General features: G+C 49.7%; 1 protein-coding gene across 8 annotated transcripts in view; it reads right to left on the bottom strand.

The window, feature by feature from the left end:
• The window catches only part of ATP2B4 (ATPase plasma membrane Ca2+ transporting 4), a 98,814-nt gene that overhangs the window by 8,764 nt on the left and 62,730 nt on the right, over positions 1 to 27,320 (bottom strand). For 5 of the 8 annotated variants that reach the window (XM_030303418.2, XM_030303422.2, XM_030303419.1 and 2 more), the window contains 13 exons: positions 26,131 to 26,292; positions 22,640 to 22,854; positions 22,065 to 22,307; positions 21,290 to 21,531; positions 17,400 to 17,631; positions 16,286 to 16,465; positions 15,358 to 15,445; positions 13,480 to 13,586; positions 9,255 to 9,446; positions 8,591 to 8,804; positions 7,557 to 7,768; positions 6,450 to 6,557; positions 4,120 to 4,296 (listed from right to left, as the gene is read on the bottom strand). In XM_030303418.2, coding sequence (XP_030159278.1) covers positions 4,120 to 4,296; positions 6,450 to 6,557; positions 7,557 to 7,768; positions 8,591 to 8,804; positions 9,255 to 9,446; positions 13,480 to 13,586; positions 15,358 to 15,445; positions 16,286 to 16,465; positions 17,400 to 17,631; positions 21,290 to 21,531; positions 22,065 to 22,307; positions 22,640 to 22,854; positions 26,131 to 26,292 — 2,372 coding nt within the window. Of the gene's footprint in view, positions 1 to 664; positions 846 to 4,119; positions 4,297 to 6,449; positions 6,558 to 7,556; positions 7,769 to 8,590; positions 8,805 to 9,254; positions 9,447 to 13,479; positions 13,587 to 15,357; positions 15,446 to 16,285; positions 16,466 to 17,399; positions 17,632 to 21,289; positions 21,532 to 22,064; positions 22,308 to 22,639; positions 22,855 to 26,130; positions 26,293 to 27,320 lie in introns of all 8 variants that reach the window. The other 3 variants (XM_030303423.2, XM_030303424.2, XM_030303425.2) reach the window with 2 other exon arrangements.

Below are 27,320 nucleotides of genomic sequence, written 5' to 3'. Positions count from 1 at the left end.
CTTAGGGACACTTAGCCCTGTGCATGTGAACTGAACACCTTCTTTTCTTCACACTCAGCTACTCTATGCCAGTATGACCAGCTCACGACAGAGAGGTAGCCTAAGGGACCGACTTCAACACTGGCTCAATTATGACAGATCTACCGGTAAGAAAACCCCATGGGAATGTAGCTCTCTTCATACTCATTTTCAGGAGATCTGAAACTTGCCCCCAAATGAGGCGAGTGCAGGGTTTTCATTGGCCTAAGCTCACATCTAACCTTAGGAGATAAGGTTTAGATTCCAAGGAGCAGGAGGAGAGGTGAGGAACAACATATCCAAACAAGGCAGAACAAACAAACAAAAAACTAAAGTAAAGCAAAACAAACCAACACAAAACTCCAGGAAGAAACGAGCAATGCAGAGGAACAATCAGAAAACAGGATTATTGCCTTTAAAATGGCTATGGTTTAATAGTTTTTCAACACTAAGAAAAAAGTAAATAAATAAAGGGGCACACAGCCTGGTTTGGGAGTGGGATTTCTGTCCCATTTTTCTTCCCTTAAGTCAAAGATCAAAGGGAAAAACCAAAAGGAAAAGATAACCACGGTTGGTTAAAGTGGATGCCACGTGCTCTCTGGTGGTCATTTTAGCAAATCATGCATCATAATAGACTGTCACTCACTGCCCAGAGTAGGAGGTGGAACAGCAGCAGGAACAGAAGTGGCGGGGGGAGATCTGACTGGCGCAACTGTTACATAGGATGCGCTAGGAACATGTTTTACATCAAGGTGTTGACCCATGGTCTGTCGCTTTAGGACTCCCTTAAAAGAGGCTCCCGTCTGGAATGTGTTAATTACGTCGATCTGCAAAGAATCAGAGAGTGAGACAGCTTTGCTCCACAGTCAGAGAGGGGTGAAGAAAGAGGCAGGGGGCGGGGGTCCTGGAGGGTCAGGGAAGGGGGGTGGAAAGTGCGGGGAAAGGGGGACAGGAGCCGGGGAAAAGAGCGACATTCCCTCAGACACAAAGCAAGAGTGAGGAGAAGGGGGAAAACCGTTATTTGCATATGACACTTCATTTGAGGAACAATTTGCCGTGGAGTCCAAACACCCAGCCAGAATCCAGTCTTCTCTTTCCTCCCTTTTAGCCTATGAAGGACATTTTAGGTGTGTGGGTGTCCAAATGTATCCAAAATGTAAAGGTACTTCTCCACCCCATGACTCCTGGCGGATAGTGACAGCTTATTCACTGTGCTGACCTGTCCTCTGAAAAAATAAGGCATGGAATTTAAGACACGAGGCAAAGTATAGATTACTGAATTTTGAGGCTCTGGAACCTCTGAATCAATGAGATCGACGACCTGTTTTTGCAGGTTCTGCAGGAATCTAACTCCTGTGTTTAAAGCAAAAACATAGGCATGGAGTAGCCCACACACAGGTGGCCGGGGTGGAAAGCCTCCCAGGCCACGACGGCTGGGCTCACCTGCTTCTGGGTTTCTTCTCTGGGACACCCTCTCCCGGGGCTGAAACGGACAGAGCCCCTGAGAAGGGAGCTGAGGAATCCAGCAGCCAGGCTCTCGAGTGAGAATGTTACTAGCTGCGGTCACACACTGGAGATAAATGTCTGGCAGATGTCTGACAATGACTCAGTAGCCAGATCCAGGGAGGGGGAGGAAGCTGGCCGGTGGTGGTTAGTGGCTACAAGTCTAACCCACACAAGTGGCCTCTGGTGTTCTGTGTGCTACTTCTCAGAGACAGAGGTGAATTCATGCCATTTGGTTTCCAGCAACGGTCTTGGTCCGGGGCCTGGGGCAGACCTCCCGTCCTTACCCCTGACCCCGAGGTGACAAGGAACAAATCAAAAAGAATTCCTTTCTCCTTCAGGATCTGGTTGAATCATCTCAAAAATGCCCACAGGCTTAACACCAAGGGCTGGTTCCATTTATGTGACTTCATTTCCCCAGGTGGGAAGGTGGGAGGGCAGGCACCTTATGAGTCCGACCGTTCTTCTTATTTTTAAAGCTTCCCGAGAAGCCGTGAAATGTTTAGGGTGCGTTTCTGGATTCAGACCAAAGTTTGAGCTAAACTATCATCCCTTCATCACATTATATAGTTTTTAGTTCCAGGCGACTGAGGAGCCCAATCCCGTGGTAGGAAAGGGTTTGCACGTGGGGAGGACAGAGCTACGGTGCACACTCCTTCCTTAGTGCCTGTTAGTGTTACAAAGTCCCAACCTCCACAGTGAAAGTGGATCCCAGGGTTATCTTCCCAAGAGTCTAGCCCTTAAGTTTCCCAAGCTTCGGCTCTCTAGTGCTTTTGGGTCTCCCTAAACTAAAGGGACCAGGATGGGACAACAGCTGGGCAACACCTGTCATCCCCCACGTGTGCCAATGAGAATGACAATGAGGACCAACAATCAGATGGCGGGGGTTTCGCTAGAGCCCTGCTGAGGCCGACCGGCTGATGCCAGGAGAGAGCGTCAGGTGTCTGTGACTCAGGTGAGCACAGCCAGGCCCATTTGCTTATGGGGTCAGGTGCACACCGCCAATGGCAGGGATTTGGTCATGGTGGCATCTTCGAGGGTTGCCTTTGCTGCCTAGGCTTTCATGCCATTCTGGCCCAGCTGCCTCAGGCCCCCACAGGGACAGGCAGTTTCCTAAAAGCTATGCAGGCTGGGAACCGAGAGGTATAGAGTTGAGGGAATGGAAATCGGTAGTGGAGGGGAAGGAAGATCCATGATTCTCAGCCCCCCAGGACAGAAGTCTGGCAAGGGGCCAGGAGACGCTGGAACGAGGGAATCCTGGCTAAGAAAAAAAAAATCACATAGGAGGAGGCAGTGACCCTGAAGGAGAGAAAAGCAGACAGGTTATTTTGAAAGGAGCAGACCTGAAGGAAAGCACCGGACCTTAGAGACAGGAGCCAGTGGCCTGGAAGGGCGGGGGCGAGGGGGGGGGGGCTCGGTTTTGGCAGGTCCCGTGGGAATTTCCCTCTCTGGGAGGAGGAGCCCCCATGTTTCCCTACCTAGCCCTTCCTTCCCTTCCTTCCCACCTCCATCATTGTCTCGTCTGTGGGAGACAGGTTCCCAGCATATTCAGTTGTGAAGGTTCATTTGATCTCTCTTCCCTATGCACTAAGGAGGTGGGCTTGACTAGGGAACTTTCTAAACCATCTGCAAGGCTAATTTTAGAGAGTGAACTTGTTTCTGGGCTCTCCAGCCAACCAGCAGAGAGGAACAGGCCTGCTCTCTGGGGGTGGGAAATCTCAGGACTAGGACAATAGAGGCATATGGAGCAAGGACAGGGCGAGAGATAGGATGACCGGCCTAGACCAGCTCGCCCACCCAGGAGAAGGTGGGTTACAGTTGCTTCGTGGAAAGGGAGGGAACAAAAAGTTGCTGTAGGGCTTCATAGGCGGGGGGCTCAAGCAGCATCGAGGCCATTTTACAAATTTCGAGAAGGGAAAAGGTTTGGGGAAATTATAGCTTCTTCCTTCTTGGGAAGCAAGTCTGAATCCTGCAAAAGATGCTTCGGCAGTGAAAGACTGTTGTCATTTATACACACTTAGCCACCAGATTCCCCACCATGGCCTTAAAGTTTGAGTGGGGAAGAGGATGAGTTTGAGTGGGGAAGAGGATGAGTTTCTTTGTTCTCTTTGTTTCTTTGTTCTCCAGGATCCCTCTGGAGAACAGCTACATTATCCTAACAGCAGCTCGAGGATGTGCGTGCAGCGTATGCTGGAGGTGCTGGCTGAGAGCTATTGTCTAACTCCTTCCTCCTCAAGGGTGGGGAAGGACTCTGAACGTCTCCCACCTTGAAGTGAGGTCTGGTGCTTGCAAGAGACCTTACACGGGAAGCTTGCCGGCCCAATGGGAGGGTGGCAAAGTGGGGTTTAGAGCCAACCTGAAGCTAAAGGACTATGCTACCAGTTGGTGTCCCGTGCCCTAGGCCCTCTGACTATGGAGCCCCCGCAGCAGCTGCTGCCCGATCTGTCCTGAAGCAAGGGAGCCCGGGCTGTCCAGCAGCAGTGAGCCTTAGGGAGGGAAGAGGTGTCGGCCACCAAGAACAGCTGCTGCCCTCCCAACACCCCCCAACCTGGAGACATTTCTTCTCCCGGAGGGAGGACAGGCCACTAGGAAGAGTACCTGAGTCTGGATGCGGTTCAGGCCCCGGAACCAGAGGATCTGGCCTCGGCGCAGCTCCATCTCCGCGTGGTCAATCTCATCCAGCCCCTCCGCGTCCTTGGTGATCTCCTCTTTCGTGGTGCCATGCCCGGCCTCCTTCAGGAACTTCAGGGATTGCGTAGGTATCGAGGAGATTATCTGAGAACAGGTGCAGCAAAAGGGGAGACACCAGAATCAGGGCGGGAGAGCTGTCACTCAGCTTGCACGGTCAGGCCCCCGGGTGGGTCAGTCTTCACCCTACCACCCATGGTGGGGAGGTAGGCGGTGCCTACCAACTGGCGGACCATCACGAAGGCCTTCTGTATTTGTGGACATACAAAGGAGAACTCCCATTCTAGTATCTGACCAGCCAGCTGCCTGGTTAGTTGTAGACTTCATTCTCCTTCTGTCTCAGTTCTTCCTTTCCATTTTGCCATGGATCTTTTAAGGGAAGTAGAACTGTAATGCGTGATACAGAGTAGGAAGGGACAGAGACCAGACCAGGGGGAAGACAAGTCTGGGGACAGGACGGTCACACTGCATGTGTATGGGCGAAGAGAAGAGTGCAGGAAGGGAATGACCCTCTTCTAGTTACCACGGGCAAAGTAATTCCTGTGTATGACACGGGGGTGAAAGGCTATTAGAGGTTTTCTTGGGCTTGGGATGAGGGAGTGGGTGGGACAGGCCAAGGAGGGAGGGACAGAGGAGTATTACCAGAAGACATGGGGCAGTGGGTTGGGCTTGCAATTCAAAATAAACCACACAGGAAGCTCGATCACTTCTCTTCCACAGACAGACGAGGAGCAGACAGGGTTCGGAGGAGACGGGGACTGTATGAGCGTTCCGATGCAGAGTCAAGTATTTTGAAATAGGAAGAAGGTCAAAGTGAAACTTTTGGATGACTGGAAGGAGCTCCGTGGTACAGAAGGGAGGCCATTATCCGGCACCAAGGTTATGTGGCCACACGTGAGACCAGACGCAGACGGGAGTTTCAGATAGTCAGTGAAACAAGCGGGCTTCACCCAAGTATAAAAGGGACCCCCTGATCAATAAACGCCGGCAGACAGACGGGGCGGAAGGACTTGTGTTAGGAACTGGGATAGCAATTAATCAGGGAGGCACCTCGGGGATACGAAAGAAGCAACTAGCAGGTTTATGGGGGAAGGCCTGCGGTCCCAGGGAAGGGCCACTTAGAGCAAAGCCACCCGGGGGGCCAGATGCCAGTCAGTAGAGAGTGGGGGTCTGCAAAGCAGAGCTTAGCCCGGGTCAGAGACGGGGATGCACACGGTGGTCATAGGGAAGGAACAAAACTTAACCAGACGTGATGATATTGTTATGATATTAGCAGCTCACTCTTACTGGGTACTTATGGGTCCTGGACATTGTTGTAAGTCATTGGCTGATCAACAACAATGAACAATGATCCTATTATCTTAAGTTGAGGAAACTGAGGCACAGAGTGGGTAAGACACTTGCTCGAAGTGATTCAGTTTGTAGAAGGGAGATGGGGATTCAAACCCGGGTGGCCGGTACCAGAATCTATGCTCTGAACTGTGTGATCTGCTTCTCTAGAGACCTTGCGAGTCTGGATATGTCTTAGATGAGGGTCAGGCATGCAACCCAGATGAGGTCGGGGTGAAAAACAGGATGCTGGGGAGCCCTTAACTATGTCCGCACAGTGGGGCGCCTGGGTGGCTCAGTCAGTTAAGCGTCCGACTTTGGCTCAGGTCATGATCTCAACAGTTCGTGGGTTCAAGCCCCGTGTCGGGCTCTGTGCTGACAGCTCAGAGCTGGAGCCTGTTTCAGATTCGGTGTCTCCCTCTTTCTCTCTGCTCCTCCCCCACTCACACCCTGTCTCTCTCAAAAATAAACATTAAAAACAACAACAACAACAACAACAACCAGACAAAAACTGTCAGCACAACAGCTCACAGCCAGACTGTGGCTTCATCAGAATAAAGACTTCTGCTTGGTAAACTCTTCTGCTTCTAAGACCCTCAATTTTTTTTTTTTTTCTTCTTAGCAAAATCCCATTGACAATTTCCACTCCCATCTCAGAGAAGCTAAGGGACGTGCCTGTCTCTAGGTATGGTTAGAGAAGAGATCCGAAGCCTCTGAAGGGGTGGGCACTGATCAGTCCCCTCTGGGATCCTGTAAGATGGGAAGATCTTGAAAGCTGTGGGTAGGGAGGGGTGGGAAGGAGAAGATGACGGGGACGATCTGGGAGTCCCCGCGGTGCGTGTTCCATCTCCTCTAGAGGAAGGGGCGTCGCCGGCTGTGCGGACCCACACAGCGACCCTGCCGGTACTCACCTGGCCCCACAGCAGTTCTCCGATGCCAATGAAGAGGCACCAAAACCACTGAGACAGGGTGAGCTTCGTGCAACTGAAGGGTTTACCCCCGAATTCCACAATGAGGATCTAGAACCGAGAAAGAGGCAGCCTACCGTCAGGTCGATGGGTAACAGGTAGCTAGCTGTCCAGCCAAGGCCATCATGGCCACATCAACCCCTGCCCCGTGATCCCTGTGGTGCAAGCCCTGATCGGCTTGTTGGAGAAGAAGGAAGGAAACCAGAAGGGGAGAAGGGAAGAGAGACACAGTCTTTATAGAGACCCTGATGGAGGGGCAGATATCGTTACTATGACTATTATTAAGGGACGAGCTGGCGATCCAGGGGGGCTGGAGGCTTCTTGTGACTAAAGCCGGTGGGTGACAAAGAGAAGGCAAAGGGATGGAGAGGGGGAATTGAGGAGGGGGGCAAATAAGGGAGATACCTGCTGGGAGAGACTCAGGAGCCCTTTGTCATAGGGCCAGCTCATAGTCTCCTGTATCTGCAGATGTTTTACTCTACCTCTGACTAGGGCAAGGAGGAAGGAACCCAATCCTTTCACCACCAGGGCAACTGTGCCCTTGACCCCAGTTCTACAAGAGGAGCCTAAGTCAGGCTTATTGTCAACTGCATGTGAACCACGTACTTCTCTTTCTCTGTGAATTGCACAGCATTTTCTGCCACGAGCCCCTCGTGAACAAAGGGGCAGGGACAAGGGAAGACCCCGTACAGCACGTATTTGCACCTTTCATGCGTGCTGGCAGGAGGCATGGAAAGGACCTAGGAGAGTGGCCCTCTCTTTGGTCACTTTGTGAAATTTCTGTGTTTTAGAAAGATAAGCAAAGGATCCCACAAGTCTTATTTGATTGGCTACCAACACGTTGCCTTGCCCTGGAGCACCTGACCCAGCAGGCTCCGGTTCTAGATCATGTGCAAATGGAAGCCACCTGGGAATCCGAAAGTGTTCAATCTACAGCCCGAGTGCCCATCATTCCCTCATGTCTTCTCCTTCGTACCTAGGGAATCCTGTTCCCAGCTTCTGGCCTTTGCCATCCCAGACCTCCTACCCCAACTCCAGCTGGGGGCTCACCTGGCTGATGAACGTGCCCAAGACCACACAGCAGAAGATGAGGTTGCGGAAGATGCCTGCAAAGACATTCCTCTCTCCATGGATCTTGCGGGAGTTGATTTCGTTGAAGAGCTGCATCAGCACAAAGGTGTTGAAAATAATGGTGTAGTGTTGGCTGGGTGGGGAATGTAGAGGCGCCTTCCTCCCGCTATCGATGTCAAAGAATTTCTCACCTAGTGGGGAAGAAGGAAGCATTAGTGGGTGAAGTATGAGCTCCACGAGGGCTCAGGTTGAGTCAGAACACGCTGGCATGGCCAAACTGCTTGCTGACGGCCGGTGTCCGTTCTAATAGGTTAGTATCTGAGCTACACTAGTTATCAAATACTTCTAAGTGTTAGTTCTCATCTCAACGCATCTGACCCTCTTTCTCAGTTTGCTCCATTGATTTCGACTTCTTGTAGTGCAGCGTGGTGGTAAAACTGTGGACTAGGGTCAGGGCAGACACAGGTTTGACCTTAGTACCATTATTTATTCATTATGTGACCTGAGCTTCGGTTTTTATAATCTATAAAAAAAAAAAAAAGCTATAGAAGCCACCCTTGTGAAATTCTTTTTCTTTTTTTTAATTTTTTTTTTAACATTTATTTATTATTGAGAGACAGAGAGAGACAGAGCACGAGCAGGGGAGGGGCAGAGAGAAGATGGGACACAGAGCCTGAAGCGGGCTCCAGGCTCCGAGCTGTCAGCGCAGAGCCCGACGCGGGGCTCGAACTCACACACCGCGAGATCATGACCTGAGCTGAAGTCAGACGCTCAACCGACTGAGCCCCCCGGGCACCCCCACCCTTGTGAAATTCTTGAGAGGGGTACATCAAATAGCATAATGTGCCAGGTAGAGGGAAGAGAGGACACACTCAGTAAACGCAGCTGTTATCACTCCCAGTCTTGTGCTCAGTGTGCACCATTGTTACCTTCTTTCCCCAGGCCATTCTCTGCCCCCATCTCCATTTAGCCCTCCGACCCTTCCCCCAGCCCCAGCCTCACCCTCGGCTCACCGGCAAAGACAAGGAAAAAGATGACAGTGAGCTGATAGACTGCGTGGCCCAAGATGTTCTTCATCATGGTACGTGAGATCAGAGGCTTATTGCGGCCATAGGGGCGACGCTTCAACAGAGACTCCGTAGGAGGCTCGGTGGCCAGGGCCAAGGAGGCAAAAGTGTCCATGATTAGGTTAACCCACAACATCTGCACGGCTTTCAGTGGGGAATCCTGGTGGGAAGAACCAGTCCTTTTAGCTTTCCTTGGAAAACACCCCCTACCTTCCTCCTCAGCCTCACCTTTGCCCCTGCAATGGCCTAGCTCCCACTATCCACCCAGACTTTGGATCTGGCCATTTCTTAGCTGAGTGACCTTGAGAAAGTTACCTAACCTCTTTGAGCCTTGGTTTCCTCACCCACTTTCCAAGATTGCTTTTGAAGAAGAGAGATAACACATAGGAGTACCCATCACAGCGGCTGACAAGGATGTGTTAATTAATGGTAGATGAGTTACCATCCTTCCACACGGGCAGATGGAGACTCAGCAGAGCTAACTTCTGCCCCAACACCACCGGGGAAACTCTTGTCCTTAATCCTTAGTAGATAGTACCCCACCTCCTGCGTTCCCTAGCCCCGGCCTCACCTCTCCCATCTCGCCCACCCCGCACTCCGCTCCTTTCACCTGAGTGATACAGGCTCCGGTGAAGGCCACAATCACGGCCACCACGTTGACAGTGAGCTGGAACTGCAGAAACTTGGAGATGCTGTCATAGACGTTTCGCCCCCACATCACTGCCTTCACAATGCTGGTGAAGTTGTCGTCTGTTAGGATGATGTCTGATGCCTCCTTTGCCACATCCGTGCCTGCGATACCCTGAGTAAGAAAGGGAAGGAGAACAGTGAGAAACTGGCTAAAGCAGAGCTTATCTACGTTCTGGACCAGGGCTGCAGTTCGTGACCTCCAAGAAGCTTCTGGACCAGGCAGAAACGCCAGAGGGCGCACTTGCCTTGCTAAAAACCAAGCCGGCGTATTTTGAGTTCTCGCTTCCAAAGATCAAGGGAAAATGTGACGTTGTCAGTCCACAGAAAACAGGGCTGGGGTCTGATGCCACCGTGTTACTCCTGAACCCAGGCTGGAAATGACAGTTATCTTTTTTTTTTTTTTTTTTTTTTTCAACGTTTATTTATTTTTGAGACAGAGAGAGACAGAGCATGAACGGGGGAGGGGCAGAGAGAGAGGGAGACACAGAATCGGAAACAGGATCCAGGCTCTGAGCCATCAGCCCAGAGCCCGACGCGGGGCTTGAACTCACGGACCGCGAGATCGTGACCTGGCTGAAGTCGGACGCTTAACCGACTGCGCCACCCAGGCGCCCCTGACAGTTATCTTTTGATATTCCTTTCTCCCTTCTCTCCTACTCCCCCACCTTAGAAATGAAGGAAAGGATAGGGAACACGTCCTATCTATTTTACCTCCAAATTCATACATTTCTTTCTTTCTTTCTTTTTTTTTTTTCAACGTTTATTTATTTTTGGGACAGAGAGAGACAGAGCATGAACGGGGGAGGGGCAGAGAGAGAGGGAGACACAGAATCGGAAACAGGCTCCAGGCTCTGAGCCATCAGCCCAGAGCCAGACGCGGGGCTCGAACTCACGGACCGCGAGATCGTGACCTGGCTGAAGTCGGACGCTTAACCGACTGCGCCACCCAGGCGCCCCACTTTTTTTTTTTTTTTTTAAAGATTTTATTTTTAGGTCATCTCTACCCTCAACGTGGGGCTCGAACTCACAACACTGAGATTAAGAGTCGCAAGCTCCACTGACTGAGCCAGCCAGGTGCCCCTAAGTCCTTATACTTCTTTTGCCGCTGCTAGTATCTCACTCAAGTCCTTGTCCCTCCCCCCACCCCCCACCTCTAAGTCACCTTACTTTTTTTTCCAGGAGGAGTAGTCTGGCAGCACAGTTCAGATGTCCTATCCTTGTTCAAAATTCTCTTCCTGGGGAACCACTAAAGGTTTCTGAAGAGACATTATCAATGGTTGAAAGCTGTGCTTTTAGAAACAGTAACTCTTCTAGACTGACAGTCAAAGCCCTCAACAGGTGAACTCGGATGGATTCATTCTCCAGCCTACTCCTATCTAATCTTTCTGCTCAAAACCCACTGGTTTATTCACAGTTCTCTGAATCTCTTATTCACTTCTTGAATATAGACTTCTACTTACACCATTTCCTTAAACCTGGAACATCCTCCTTCCTCATCCATTTAAATCTCATCGGTTGTCAACGGTCCTTGCAATTAAGCCCTACTTGCTTTGCAAAACCATCCCTAACACCACCAGCCCATACTTCTATCCCAAGTCTTGCAAATCCTACAATCCATAGAGGAGTGTATTCACTAACTGGGCTTCTAGTAGTAGATGATTTTGTTCTCTTTACCAGGTAATAATATATTCCCTTTCGGATTGCAATAAACAAATACCTGTCATAGACTATACCAGTCAGTTTCCCCATCAAAAAGTTCTCTAATAAATCCACACAGTGCCATAACATGAGCTGTAAAAAGGGGGAGAAAAAGGAAGGAGGACTCTATGTACTTACTACTATGGAATAATCTCCAGGTTACATGAAGTGAAAAAGCAATGCGAAAGAAAGAGTGTATGGTGTGTAAATAGATAAGCATAGATAGTAGTATAGATAATATCACTCAGCTAAGAGAATGGGATACAAACATATTACATGTTTGATTATGTTTTAAAGGAGCAAACAAAGGATACACCAAAAACAAGAGAAGTAAGTTACTTAGGGTTAAGAGGGGAGGAAACGGGGTGGAGGTGAGCAGAAGCTGGATTTCTTTTTTTTTTTAATTTTTTTTTATTTAAAAAAAAAATTTTTTTTTTAACGTTTATTTATTTTTGAGACAGAGAGAGACAGAGCATGAACGGGGGAGGGTCAGAGAGAGGGAGACACAGAATCCGAAACAGGCTCCAGGCTCTAGCTGTCAGCACAGAGCCCGACGCGGGGCTCGAACTCACGGACCTCGAGATCGGAAGTCGGCCGCTTAACCGCCTGAGCCACCCAGGAGCCCCCAGAAGCTGGATTTCTTGGTGTAGACCTTGTTTTGTATATTTGACCCGAGACGGAGACCTGAGAACTACTTTATATGAGTTATAAAACGAAATTAAGTTTAAAAAGCAATTTCCAAAAGGCAAAGCAACACATGCTTCTGTGGTGACAGCTCAGAGCCTGGAGCCTCTTCAGATTCTGTGTCTTTCTCTCTCTCTCTGCCCCTCCCCCGCTCACACTCTGCCTCTCTCTGTCTCTCAAAAATAGATAAACATTAAAAAAAAATTTAAAAAAAAGTTCCAAACGACAGTTTGAAAGACATAGTCCCTTGATGGCGGAACCTGGTAGAATATACCTCCAGGATAAAAAAAGAACTGTAAGAAAGATCTTGAACTGTTTGTAGTAGAGTAATTGTATTATTATTGCTCTTTTGAGACTATCACCTATATTTTAGGGTAAAGCAAATTATGATTATGTTAATGACATTAGGATCGGAATTTTCAGCTTAAGAGATATAAATAGAAAATCAAGGAAGTTAAATAAAATTAGCAAGTTAGAGTTCTATAATTCTAAATTTGCTTTGGAAATACCAATATGGATTCATGAAGTATTTTACTTTAAAACAAAGAAACACAAAAACAAAAAAAAGAGGCATAAAAGATGTATTTCCTCGCTTTGCCCATTGAAAAGATCTAGAAACAAAGAATTACTCAGTAGTCAGGAACACCCTGACATGTAGACTGTGTTCTCTAAATACCATTTCTCACCAAAAAGCAGGACTCCTTTGAGAAATGGATGATTCCAGGAAGGACGAGAAATATGCATGATGATTCTGGAAACTTTTATCATGCCAGAAACCAAGTAAGGTATTAAAGACAATTGCCGTTGTATCTAAAGACCCAGCAATATTCATGAGGCTAATGATGGGTCAATGTGAATGTCAAAATAACAACAAGGGCAATGGATCAAAACACATCAAGTATACTTAAGTCCATGAGTTCATAACGGTATTAAAAAAATAAGTGGTTTTTTTTTTTAATGCTTATTTTTGAGAGAGAGAGAGACAGAGAGAGAGAGAGAGAGAGAGTAAACAGGGGAGGGGCACAGAGAGAGGGAGACACAGAATCCGAAGCAGGCTCCAGGCCCTGAGCTGTCAGCCCAGAGCCCGACGCGGGGCTCGAACCCACGAACCGTGAGATCATGACCTGAGCCGAAGTCGGATGCTTAACCGACTGAGCCACCCGGGTGCCCCTTTTGGTTGCTTTTAAAGAGAGCACCCCAAACACAGATTATTCTTGAATATCGTTCCATGGCTTAAAAAAATCACCAATAGTGCAATACATATGGGAGGCTTACAATCATCAGCTACTTGAGTGTGAGAATGACATTTGCAATCCGGGGGTTTCTACATTTGCTGGAATGTCAGAATGAACCAGTGTGCCTGCTAGGAAAAGCCAAACATTTCTGGGACCCACCCATGTGCTACTGAATCAAGATATCCAAATGTGGAACCTTGGAATATGCGATTTTAAATAAACTCTCCAAGTGCTTCCGATGCGCTTGGCCTCACGAGCGTAAAGCAGAGTGATGAACAGTGCTGGCGAAGGAATACGTGCTTGACACGTCGTGGTTTCCCTGCCTGTGTCGTCTAGTCTTCACACTTGATGGCTCTCCCACTACACATACTCTCACTGGCTGGGTCGTTAGGAGAGACAGAGTCAGAAAAAAGAGCGCGGCATGGGACGTGGAGGGACAGGAAGCGGCAGGCTACAAGAAGCCTGTCCTGGCTTCCTGATGGAGGAAGGCAGCTTGCAGGCAGAGAGACGGTGTACTGAGCTGCTTACCATGGCAAAGCCAACATCTGCTTTCTTCAGGGCCGGCCCGTCATTCGTGCCATCGCCAGTGACAGCCACCACCTGTCGCTGTTCCCCAACAGTGCTGTCGATGATGCCTGGGAGAAACAGACACACCCCGGTGAGTCCACATGGGCCATCTCAGTCCTCTGCTCCCCTCGAAGGTGCTTTTGGGGTTTTCCTCCCTGGCCCCTGCTACCACCTCCCTTTCTTTCCTTTCTTTTTTATTTTGTGGGTTACAAGCTCACTTGATAGCATGTTGAAAGTGTAACCATCCTTCTGAGCCCTGACAGATCTGTCAGTTCCTGAGAAGCTGCTACTGCTTTGCCTTGTTCTGTGCAGGCATCTGAGGTAAGGAAAGGCTAGAGGAGCACCTTGTCCAGCCTTCGATGTGGCAGCAGGCATGTAAACACAGGTAATTTACAAACAGAAGTGCAGCTACTAGCTGAAAACAACCACAGGAAGGGGTGAAGACCAGGTGAGGTGGACTGATCCGGTCTTGGGCAGCCACTCTGGCAACGAGAGCAGACGGTGCACTCCTGCCCTCTGGTGGTCGGAGGAGAGCAGTGTCTCAGCCTCCAAGGCCAGGAGGCCTAGCGCTTTGAAGAGGGAGGAGCAAAGGGCACAGTGACAGCCAGCCTGAAGCCACAGGTGGTATAGACTCAGAAGGCTGGAGAGGATCCAGATCATCTACGCCACTCCCATCATCCTCCAGAGGAGAAAACTGAAACCCAGAGAGAGGAAACGCCTTGCAGGGTCCTGAAGCCAGCTAGGGAAGCCCAGCCATCCTTCCATTCCATCTCAGCCAGCGAGGGCCATGTGCTCCCTGAGCAGGAAGAGGAAGCAAAACAATGGGGGGGGGGGGGAAGAGTTAAAGCAGAAAATGATACTTCCCAGGAGGCTGGCTTCTTCCGACCAAGGAGAAGACAGGAGAAAGATCGGGAGGTCAGAGTTGGACACCAGCATGCACACACGTGCACACATCTACATGCACATACATGATATCTGGATGCCTTTTCTCTGGTGTCCAGGCTGGTGCCCAAGTGTGAGTGTGTGTGTGTGTGTGTGTGTGTGTGTGTGTGTGTGTGTGACCATCTCCCTTTCTACTTTGTTCTTTCCTTCTTTCTTCTCTATGCTGGAGGTTCTACAGCATCACCCCAGGGCTGTGAATTGTTTCACAGGTGGCACCTTGACCTACGAGTCTGTCTTTGTCAGGTAGCCTGTGGCAGCCCAAGGGCCGTAAGGCAGCTGGTGTTTGGTGGAGAAGCCACAGGTTGAATTAAGGACAGAGACCTGGGGGTTGAACTGTGCCACTTACATTTACCAGTTGGCCAATTTGGGTAAGCTACTCGTCTTCCCAGCCTCGAACTTCCTTATGTGCAAAATGGGAATCATTTAACCTGCCCTGGTTGAATAAGATATGATGTCTATTTTATTTATTTATTTATTAAAAAAATTTTTTTTAACATTTATTCACCTGTGAGAGACAGACAGAGCACCGTGAGGGAGGGGCAGAGAGAGAGAGGGAGACACAGAACCCGAAGCAGGAGGCTCCAGGCTCTGAGCTGTCAGCACAGAGCCCGACGCAGGGCTCGAACCCACGAACCGTGAGATCGTGACCGGAGCCGAAGTCGGACGCTTAACCGACTGAACCACCCAGGTGCCCCAAGATATGATGTTTAAAAACCACTTTATTATATGTGTTGACTACAGATGTTGGCTAAGCTGTCTGTTCCCCCCACGAGCCGGAGAGCTCTCCTGGGACCTTCCTGTTCAGGCCAGGAGAGTTGCTTTGGCCAACGGTCCTCGTCTGCCCTGCCCCAGACGGCCGTCTTCTGCCCCAGGTACCTGGCCAGCGGCCAAGCTTACCTTTTACCAGGGTGTGCTTGTCAGTGGGGGACGATCGCGCCAAGACTCGAAGCTTCGGCCAGATCTTGTCCAGCTTCTCTTGCTCCACCTGCCAACGTGAGACCACACCAGGTCAGGCAAGCCCAGAATAGTCATCCAGAAGAAGCTTACTTCTCCCCACGCTCTGAGATTCTGGGGGAGCTGGCATTCCATGGCCCATGGCGGCTGCTATCATGGCCTCCACGGGACATGAAAATCCAGCTGAGTCTCCCAGGGCAGATTCGTTGATGGTGACCATTCAGGCTCCGCGTGTCTCTTTTTTCCTCCCAGTTCCCTACTGGGGAGCCAATCCCCTATTTCTTGGAGCCTTGACAGGAGGTGGGCAGGGGTTAGCTGTCGGCTCCAGGGGCTAAAGTGCTTCTAAGGTCTTAGGTGTGGTTTCTATGTAGACCAGGAAGCTCTGGTCTGCTTCACGCCCAGACCACATCCTCTTACAAACCTGTGCCAGCATTAGTCACAGGGTGGTGACACAGGAGGGTGAGGATGGAGGGAAATCAGTACAAAATCACTCCTTAACTGAAAAAAATCGGGAAGACGCGAAAAGTTAGTGAGGCTGTCTCAAAAGTTAGCTTATGAATGAAGATGACGAGGAGAAAGGAAACTCGCAGTTTTACCCCCTGAGCAGCTTTGGTAGAAGGAACGTCTCGCTATGAATAGATTTCAGTTTAAAAACCACCCACTTGGCGGTACAACTCCTCACAGCTTCCCCTCCCTCCTCTATGGGCTGCTGCCCGATTCATGAAACCATTTAATAAAGCCGATTAGATCTTCCAAAAAAACAGAAACCAAACAAAAACAAACACACGACCACCACAACAAAAGCCAGCTGCTTTCTCCCGCGCGTCCCAGCTGCGCCACACGAGACCCAGGCTTCCCGCCCGCGACCCACCTCGCCCTTCTCGTTGCGGATAAGTCGGTTGAACTCTTTGCCTTCTAAGCACAAGAAGTCATCCCCAGGTGTGACAATGCCACATTTGGTGGCGATGGCCCGGGCTGTGTTGATGTTGTCACCGGTCACCATTCTGACAGTGATGCCAGCTTGTTTGCATTTGGCGATAGCATCTGGGACCTATGGAGAGTAAGGCAAGGGGAAAGGAGGAGGTGGGGTGGTGAGGCCTGCTAGGCTGTCCCCGTTCAGGGTCCCTTCACTGTACACAGGAGACAGGTACCCCAGGAGCAGTGCCACGGGGCACTGGCTACGTCCGGTCATTTTTATATTGTCCGGTGTCACCTCACTTCTGTCCTACCCACGGTACTACATTTGAATTTGCCTTTTAGTGTAACTTGAGTTGAAGAGGAAATTTGCTTCGGGAGCTGGGTGTGAAAGCTTACTCTCCCTGCGATCTAGACTCCTTAGCAGGGCATATACACAGCCCTTTGAGATCTGGCCACTGTCTTCCTCCCTAGCAGACGTTTTTTGCCATTCTCCACCCCCCTGGTCCATACCCCAACCATATCAGTTCTTTGCAGTTTCCCCAATGCACACTGCCCTCTCCTGCCTGGGGGCCTTGACAACTAACAGTCCATCTGTCTGAATTTCTTTCGAGCAGAGACTTTTTCCGATGCCTTAGCGTCTAGAATAGTGTTCAGCTACCCTAGGGGCGCTCAACAAGAATGTGTTGCTTGAAAGAAGGCAGCTGGAGGCGGGGATGGTGTCCCAGTTAACTCAGCCTCCTGGCTGTTCTAGGTATCAAATCATAAGCTCAATGAAACCTATACTTCTCACCCCTCAGACGGCATTAACCATCAGAATGGCACCTTCTAGCAGTTCAGCACTCTAAAGCAGTTTTGTGAAGCTGGAAGCCTGGGAACATCCATCCCTGCAAGTGAGAAGCTGTTACGTAACACGCCTGGGGTCACAGCTAGAAATGGAACCAGTACCCCAGTTCCCGTGACTCCTGGGTGGCTTCCCGTTAGACCGTGCTCAGCTTGCACACGCGCCAGGGGCTGTTGGAAGACTTCCATTCATGTTTTCTTACCCTTTGGCCAAGCCAAAGCCTTACCTCTGGGCGCACGGGGTCCTCAATGCCCACCACCGCGACGCAGGTCAGTTCGGTGAGGATCTCACTCTCGTTGTCCCACGGGGGCTCTCCGTCATTGAAATCCCGGTAAGCTATGCAGATAGTTCGGAGGCCCTCACAGGCCATGGGCTCGATGACAGTGCGCACTATCTCATCTCGGTCCTTGTTCTTGAACGGCACCACTTCCCCTTTCTTGTCCAGGATTCGATTGCACCTGGGGAGGCACACGGTCAGGAAGCAGCACCCCGTCTCACCCAATATGTCTCTACGGTCACCTGCAGACATTCTGGCAACTGCTCTGAGGCCAGACACTGTTCTGAGGCCAGAAATCTCTCATCCCTCTCCCCCAGCTGAGTCCCTTTTTCCAAGGTGGGGAGGTGTGTAGGTGGATAAGGTCCACGTAAGCAGAAGGTGCCGTTCCCCCCTACCATCTGTCCCTACTCATATGTGAAGTCTTTTGGGGATCACCTGCTCTTTTGAACTTCTCAAAGGTGGAGAGACAGTTTTAATTCCCGTGACCTAGAATAGTACTCAGTGCATGGGGCGTGTTCCACGGGAATGTGCTCATTGAAGGAAAGTGGCTAATTAGCAGCCAACTAGAGGCACTGGTTAATTCAGCTACTGGCCCGATGCCTACGCCTAACCTTTAATGACCTGCGAAGAGCCTAGCCACATTGATTAACTTATGCAACTTTCTATAATCAGAACTGAGCGCGAGAAGGAAAACGGAACATAGAGGCACCATTTCTAGTACTGCTGTGTGCCAGGCATTTTCTGTATAGGCATGCCTCGTTTTGTTTTGTTTTGTTTTGTTTTGTTTTTTACAAACTGAAGGTTTGTAGCAACCCTGCATCCAGCAAGTCTGTTGGCACCAATTTTCTAATGGCATTTGTCCACTTCCTGTCTCTGAGTTACGTTTTGGTAAGTTTCACAATACTTTAAACTTTTTCGTTATTATTATATTTGCTATGGTGATCTGTGACCAGTGAGCTTTGATGTTACTATTGTAATTGTTTTGGGACATCAAGAGTCGCGCGCATGTAAGACAGCAAATTTAATCGATAATGTTGTGTGTGTTCTGATTCCACTGCCCAGCTCTTTCCCCGTCTCTCTCCCTATCCCCTGAGAGACAACAATATTGAAATTAGGCCACTAATAACTCTACAGTGGCCTCTAAGTGCTCAAGTGAAAGGGAGAGGTGCACATCTCTCACTTTAAATCAGAACCTAGAAATGATTAAGCTTGATGAGGAAGGCATGTGGAAAGCCGAGAGAGGCTGAATGTTAGGCCTCTTGTGCCAAATAGCCAAGCTGTGAATGCAAAGGAAAGGTTCTTAGAAGAAACGAAAAGGACTGTTTCCGCGAAACCCAAGTGGTAGGCGCGTGAAACAGCCTTGTTGCTGATATGAAGCAAGTTTGAATGGTCTGGATAGAAGACGAAACCAGCCACAACAGCCCCATAAACCAAAGCCGAATCCAGAGGAAGGCCCCAACTGTCTTAAATTTTATCAAGGCTAAGAGAGGTGAAAAAGTTGCAGAAGAAAAGTCTGAAGATAGCAGAGGTTGGGTCATGAGGTCTAAGGAAAGCGGAGATCTCCATAATATAAAAATGGAAGTGCTGATGTAGAATAACGGTGTTGGGAAAACTAGACAGCCACATGCAGCGAGTTCTCCAGAAGGACTAGCTCAGATGATTAACGAAGGTGGCTACACTGAACAGCAGCTTTTCCGTGTAGACGCAACAGCCTCATACTGTAAGAAGATGCCATCCAGGACTTTCACAGCTAGAGAGAAGTCAGTGCCTGGGTTCCAAAGTTTCAAAGGACAGCCTTACTTGCTCGTTAGTGGCTAATGCAGCTGGTGAATTTACATTGAAGCTAATGCTCACTTACCATTCTGAAAATCCCAGGGCCCTGAAGAATTATGCTAAATCTACTCTGTCTGTGCTCTCTAAACGGAACAACAAAGCTTGGATGGCAGCACATCTGTTTATAACAAGGCTTACTGAATATTTTAAGTCCACCGTTGAGAGCTGCTGCCCAGAAAAAGACTCCTTTGAAAATATGACTGCTCATTGACAATACACCTGGTCACCCAGGAACTCTGATGGAGATGTGCAACGAGATTAATGTTGTTTTCATGCCTGCTAACACAACATCCATTCTGCAGCCCATGAATCAAGGAGTAATTTCGACTTTCAAGGCTTATTATTTAAGAAACACATTTTGTAAGGTTATCGATAGAGATTCCTCTGGTAGATCTGGGCAAAGTAAATGGAAACCTCCTTCCAAATGCCATTAAGAACATTCATGATTTATGGGAAGAGGCCTGCATATCAACATGAACAGCAGTTTGGAAGCAATTGATTCCAACCCTCATGGATGACTTTGACCCTCGGGATTCGAGACTTTAGGGGAGGAATTCATTGCAGATGTGGTGGAAATAGCAAGAGAACTGGAAGGAGCAGTGGAACCTGAAGATGGGACTGAATGACTATGATCTCGCGATCAAACACGGACAGATGAGGAGTTGCTTCTAGTGGATGAGCAAAGAAAATTTCTTGAGATGGAACCTACTCTTGATGAAGATGCCGTGAAGATCGTTGAATGACAATAAAGGATTCAGAATAGTACATAAGCTTAGTTGATAAAGCAGTGGCAGGGTTTGAGGGGAAGTAATGCTAATTCTGAAAGAAGTTTTACTGTGGGTAAAATGCTATCAAATAGCATCTCTATAGCATCTCATGCTATAGAGAAATTGTTCATGAAAAGAGCCAATCTATGCGGCACACTTCACTGTCTTATTTTAAGAAACTGCCACAGCCACCCCAACCTTCAGCATCCACCGCCCTGATCAGTCAGCAGTCATCAACATCGAGGAAAGAGCCTCCACCAGCAAAAACATTATGATCACTAGGGGCGCCTGGGTGGCTCAGTCAGTTAAGCATCTGACTCTTAATTTCAGCTCAGGTCATGAGCTCACGGTTCATGGGATTGAGTCCTGCGTCAGGCTCTGTGCAGAGCCCGCTCGGGATTCTTTCTCTCCCTCTCTCTCTGCCCCTCCCTAACTCATGCATGCGTGCACACACACTCTCTCTGTCTCGAAATAAATCAATAAACATGAAAAAAATTAAAAAAAAAGATTATGATCACTAAATCTCAGATGATGGTTAGCATTATTTTTAGCAATAAAGTATTTATAAAATAAAGTATGTTATTTTTTTTTTTTTTATATATATATACATCATGCTATGGCACCCTCAATAGACTCCAGTCTAGTGTAAGCATGAGCTGTATATGCACTGGGGAATCAAAAAGATTCATTTGGGATGAGCACTGGGTGTTGTATGGAAACCAATTTGACAATAAATTTCATATATTGGAAAAAAAAAAAGATTCATTTGCCTCACTCTGTTGTGGCGATCTAGATTCGAACTCACAACGTCTCTGACGTAGGCCAAAGTTACATTGAACCATTTAATCATAGGAACCCCGTGGGCATTATTCTCTGTTTTCAGGCTAGCAAACGAGAGCTTGGATCATTGCGGTCCGAATCCTGGCTGCGCCACTCTTAGCTGCATCACCTTGAGCAAGTTACTTCACCTCCCGGGACCTCTGTTTTCTCATCCGCAAAGGGGGGATAACAACAGTATCTGCTGCACTGAGCTGTGAAGATTAAATGGAACAGGCCACCCGAAGGCACGTGAAAACTGCGTGGCCCCGAGCAAGCGCTCAGATATCGGTTCTGCGGTCACCGCCCCGAAGCGGGGCTCACATATCATTCGGCGGGGCTCAGCACGGGCGCGGGCTGCCTGGACCTTGCTGGGGGGGAGGATTTCGCAGGGAAGGAGAAGCGGGGGAAGGAAGTGCTCACTTGCGCAAGATGATCTCCGAGGCGCCCTTGCTGTACATGCGGTAGCCCCCGCTGGGCTTCTCGATGACCGTGCTCATGGATTTGCGCACCGAGTTGAAGGTGTACACCTTGTAGAGCTTCTCCTCGGGCACCTCATTGCGCACCGCATGGTAATCCTGCTTCAGGTCTGTGACAAAGCCCAGCAGAGCGCATTCGGTCTTGCTGCCCACCTGCCGCGGCAGACCTCCCTCCTTCTCCGGAGGCTGAGAGAAAAATCATACGTGGCATTTGAGTAACGGGCCTCGACTAGGGAGAGAGCTGAGGAAGGAAAGGACAAAACTTTCACGCGTTTTCTTCCCAAGGGTAAGCGGGCAGTGGGCAGGGGCGACTGTGGTCGCTGGGCCGTCCGGGGCTCCGTTTACCCTGGGGGTGGTGCTGGAATCTCAACCTGTGCGGGTCTCATTCTAACCCCCTCTCTGAGTTTCTGGACAATATGTACTTTCCTCCTGGTAAGCCCAATTCCGCTACCAGCACGAGGTCTCTTCCAGAGATTCCGCCCTCAGATGGTGCCTGGTGGGCGCTTCATGGCCGTAGATTTCTACCTGCCTCCCCACCTCCGCTCTCCTCCCATGGATCATTCCCTAGTCACGCCAAACACGTTCAGTGAGGAGTAGGAAACGTGACGGGGGATGGCAATTCAGGCAGAACAAACAAGAGAAAATTGCTCTGTCCAGAGAAGATTGACGGTCCCTTCCGACCACCCCGTTCGAAGCGTCCAGGCAAAGGGAGAGCTTACCAGAATCTTGGAGGTATAGGCACTGTTGATAGAAATGCCGTTGACAATAAGGTCCAGGACCTTGGGCAGGAGGACATCAGGGCTCGGGATCTGATGGTAATGGGTGTCTCCAATATAAGCCTGTACCACGGTCATGCGGTTCATGGTCAACGTGCCGGTCTTATCAGAGCAAATGGCTGTGGCGTTGCCCATTGTCTCACAAGCATCCAGGTGCCGCACCAGGTTGTTGTCTTTCATCATTTTCTACAAAGGAGATGAGAGCAGACTTGAGAGGGGACCGAATACAGGTCAAAGGCCATGTTTCAGCCAACATGTCTCCACCTCTCCTCCTCTTGTTGGCACAAAAACGCAGGATACCATTGTGGCGAATCCTCTTTAGATTCCACTGGCTTCCAGAAACACTGATGCGGCTGATCAAGAGGGTCTTTCACCTGTGAGCAGTGCCAGCGGCCTCTGCCCCTGCGAGGTGCCACGCAGGGTCTGGGGAGATGGCCCGGCCTTTCGCCCCAGGCTACACGGCGCCCTCCCTTCCCATCTGTGTCCTGAAAGAAGAGCCAGCCTCGCTCCCGTCTCACCTTCACGGAGTAGGCCAGGGAAATGGTGACAGCCAGCGGCAGCCCCTCTGGCACAGCCACCACCAGCACAGTGATGCCGATGATGAAGAACTTGACAAAGTACTGGATGTAGATGGGAGTGCACTCGGGCAGCCACGCTCTGCGGTGGATCACGAAGTTGTCAATCACAAAGTACAGGATCAGGATGAGAACCGTGATGGCAGACATGATGAGGCCTGTCCGGGAAACAAGTCACATGAACCCAGGCTCCAGGGCCTTCCCGGGGCCCTAGCCAGAGGTGGGCTGGCAGAAGTTAGAGGCTTTGCTACCAGGGTTTAGAACCACTCCCTCTAGGGAGTCGTACCCAGATCCCCTATCCACTCTCTGTTGCTTACACATCACCGTGCAGGGAAAAAGACGCTGGTTTTGTCTCCCACAGACACAGGCTCTAGTCTCGGCCCTGCGCTAACCGGACTCGTGGCTTTGTGCCAGGTTTTGTCCCTCTCTGGGCCTGTTTCCTCATTCATAAACAAGGAGGTGGTCTAGTTTTCTTTTTTCTTTTGGGCAAGGTCATCTAACACTTTATGTTTTTTATTTATATTTATATTTTTTAAAATTTACATCCAAATTAGTTAGCAGATAGTGCAGCACTGATTTCCCGGGTAGATTCCTTAGGGCCCCTCACCCATTTAGCCCATCCCCCCTCCCACAACCCCTCCAGGAACCCTCAGTTTGTTCTCCATATTTATGAGTCTCTTCCATTTTGTCCCCTCCTCCCCCGTTTTTATATTATTTTTGTTTCCCTTCCCTTATGTTCATCTGTTTTGTCTCTTTAAGTCCTCATATGAGTGAAGTCATATGACCTTTGTCTTTCTCGGACTAATTTCACTTAGCATAATACCCTCCAGTTCCATCCACATAGTTGCAGGTCTAGTTTTCTAAAACAGCATTTTATTGGGGTGCCTGGGTGGCTCAGTCAGTTGAGTGTTTGACTCTTGATTTTGGCTCAGGTCATAATCCCAGGGTCATGGGATCGAGCCCCACATCGGGCTCTGCGCTGAGTGAAGGTCCTGCTTACGATTCTCTCCCTCTTTCTCTGCCCCTCCCGTGTGCATGCACATGTGCTTTCTCTCTCTCCCTCTCTCAAAAAACAAACAAAAAACCCCCAAAAAACAAAAACCCAGCATTTCATGACTCTATCTCAGACCTACCCTCTTTTCACAATTCATAACGTAGTGACTGTATCTGCCTACTTCCTGGTCGTTCATCAATTTGGGTTTCTCCCCTATCAATTCACGACTCGTTCACAGCGATGTCCCTAAGGTCACCTGCATGACTAACTTTCAGAACAGTGTTTCCTGACCTTTCTCTTGACACGGCATAGATAGGAGATGACAATAATTTGTATGTTTACAACAAGCAAATATTTCTATAGTGCTTGCTATAGGCCAAGTAAAGCACCTCACGTATACAGACCTATTTAATCCTCACGAAACCCCTGTGAGGTAAGTTACTATGATCATCCCCTTTCATGGGGAAATCAAGGCACAGAGAGGTTTTTTTTTTTTTTTAAAGAAGATCAAAACAAAATTATGATCTTTAAATTTTTTAAATTTTATTTATTTATTTATTTATTTATTTATTTATTTATTTATTTATTTATTTCGTTCATGATAAGTGTACTCTTTAATCCCCATCACCTATTTCACCTATCCCCTCACCCCCTTCCCCACAGAGAGTTTTCTGGAATGGACACTGGCTGGGGGACCAACTATTCTGGTTTGCCTGAGGCTGTGCAGTTCCCTGGGATGTGGGACTTTCAGAGCTAAAATCAAGACAGTCCCAAGCCAACGGGGACAGCTGGTCATCCTACAACACTGATGTAAATGGAAGAATCTTTTCAAGGTCAGAAAGCACCTGGCCCGGGTGCTGTCTGGCCACTCTGAAGGCTGAGGGAATCACTATCCGGGCACCCTGCACCTCTCTGTGGCAAAATATCTGGGAAGAGCTTTGCTTCAAACCCCAGTCTAGTTTGGGTCTTTGCTCTTCCTGAGGGCCTAATGACTCAAGAGAATCAGAGCAAGGCTAGAGGTGATTATACCAATGAAAGCGTATTCTTTTGAGCTTTGCTTCAGCAGGGTCAGGGCTGATGTGAGGCAAACTGGGTGCGTAGGGTCCAAAATTTAAGGAAGTGCTCCCTCCCAGGGTGACACATTGCCTCGCCCGACTCCCGGCCTAGCTTGATACGTAAACTAAAACAAGAGAGGAGACCCGGTGGCCGGCCCACCAGGTAGCTCGCACTCCCTATAGAGCAGGGCAGGGATCCGGAGGACAATAGAAGGGGTTAGGCGGGGTCTGTTTAATGTTTCACACCTATGCGCCAGGCTCAGGAACGTGATTCCACACCCGCAATTCATCTCATCCGTGTACAGTTTATACGCGAGAGATGTCACAGCGGTCAAAATCAGCCGGGTACTAGAACTGAAAGGATAGGGCTAGACTAACGCGGTCCAGCAGAACTCTCTGCGATGCTTCAAACGTTCGCTGAGTGCGCTGTCCCATAAGGTAGCCACGACCTGAGTGTGGACATTGACCAACTGAACTCAGGCTGATGTGACCGAGGAACTGAATGTTTAACTGTACTTGATTGTCAGTCGATGTAAGCGGGAACAACCACACAGGGTTAATGGCTCCGCAAAGCTTCTGGCTCCCCAGTGTGTGGTCAGCCCATCGGCGGCACTGGCATCGCCTGGGGGCTTGTCAGAGATGCAGACTCTCAGGCCCCGACCTCCTGACTCAGAATCTGAGCTTTAACTAGGTTCCGGGTGAATTGTCCACACAGAATGTACTGGGCTAGCCTCTGATTGTGGTAAAGAGAGGGGTGGGGCCAGGAGATAATTAAACAGTGGGACAAGACCGTACCTGGAGGGCTCTGCCCACTGAAGGCGCAATATTCCTTCTGTTTCCTCCTCCAGCCCCGCCCCTCCCCCCCCACCCCTTAACCCCCAACAGAAGGTAGAGGGAGAATGTAGAGGCAGTCTGGAAAGAGCCTCTCCAACCACAGGCTTCCTTTTTCTTCCAGTCCTTACTCTGAATTTACTGTCCTGTGCCTGGCCAGATGCTAGGACCACACTCGGGAACTGCCTCCAGGAAACAGGAGCCTTCTCTGCCCTTGAGGAATTTATAAGTCAATACACGAAACAGGTGGGTGGTTACGAGTCTTCTCTCTCCCTGAAGTAAATCTCCCCTGTGTGACAGAAGTTCTTTATTTCCCACTTGGCGGCAAGAGACCACGGGGCCTTTAACCCTCGCACGCTGGGACACGCTTCTCCCTGAAAAGGCCCAGGGAGTGGCCGGAGGGTGGCAGGGAGAGGGGGCCTACTCCCTGGGCTGCACGAGCCCCTTGGAAGTTTCGGCTTCTTTCTGCCGGCCCGGTTGGTACAGAAGGGAGACAGGGAGGCCAGGATCCGGAACAGCACTAACGAACAACAAGAAGCCGCCGCCCTACTCACCAGCTTTCCCGATCTGAACAGCCAAGCGCGTCAGCTTGCCCTGCAGCACCGACTTCTCCTTTTTGGGCAGCTTGGCCGCCTTCTTCTCCTTCTCCTCGTTGTCGGTCCCCTCCTGGCTGTTGAGTGGCTGGATTTCCAGGGCCACCCCATCCTGAGTTTTTGCTAGGGTGCGCACAACAGAGAGGACAGGTGAGCGCGCAAGGTGACGGCAGCGAGTGGCAAGCACGTGAGAACCCCAACTCCTCTGTCTCCTTCCTGGAATCCACCTCGGACCCCCGATGTCGATTCTGACCACTCTCACCCCGTGCCAGACGGGGAACTTGCCTTGCACCCTCCACTGGGGCCTTGGAATGATATTCTGACAACTGGAGACGAAACGGGAGTGCTTTCGGGGTACGGGTTTCCTCTTCAGTGGCAGCTTCCTGGCACCACCTCAGAGCCCCAAGCCAGGCTTATTCCAGCAAGAGGATTAGTCATGCCGCTAAGCGCTATTACCAACAACCATCCCTCCTGGAATTCAGTGCTCAGAATGGTGAATCTTCACTGCAGGAAGGGGCCGATGGGGAAGGCTGGAAGACGTTTCTAGAGCGTAAGGGCCCTCCCGGTCTGCTCTGTTAAATGGTTCCTCTCTCTCTTCCTATAGACCGTCAGGGGAGAAACACAGACCCCCCCAATACAAGATGTTTTCCAGTTCCTCCTCATATCAGTCGAATGACAGCGGAAGGAAATGCCCTTTCTCCCCTGTCTGACGAAGGTGGGGAGGCACAGAGTGGGGAGGTACAGAGGTAAGTCTTTTGGGGGGGAGAGGGAAGAAGCTGGTATGAGGGGCCCTCTGGAATGAGAGGGATAAAGACAGACATATAAACCCATTTTGCTTTCGAAAGAAGAGTTAAAGAGACCTAAAATTAAAGAATTATTTCTGTGGAGCCCTGGTTCTCCGATGGGATGACTTTATTCCTGAAGACTCCTATGACACGGGTCCAAAGAGCAAAATAATCACTAGTGGCTGTCTCAAGAGAGCCATTCTCGCTGGGTCCCAGCACCCCTCCAGCTTCACCCCCGTTGGAGCTCAGCCCTTTTGCTTAGGATGCCCTTCCTGAGATACTGTCTCTGTTGTCAGACTCACAAACAAGACAGAGACGGGATGTAGACACAGCCACCAAAAAGGAAACACACACCAGATCGGGAGG

The sequence above is a fragment of the Lynx canadensis genome, chromosome F1 (genome assembly GCF_007474595.2).
Source record: "Lynx canadensis isolate LIC74 chromosome F1, mLynCan4.pri.v2, whole genome shotgun sequence".
Taxonomy (NCBI): Eukaryota; Metazoa; Chordata; class Mammalia; order Carnivora; family Felidae; genus Lynx; species Lynx canadensis.
The sequence above is the reverse complement of the archived record's forward strand: the minus strand, read 5'-3'. Positions and strand labels throughout refer to the sequence as shown.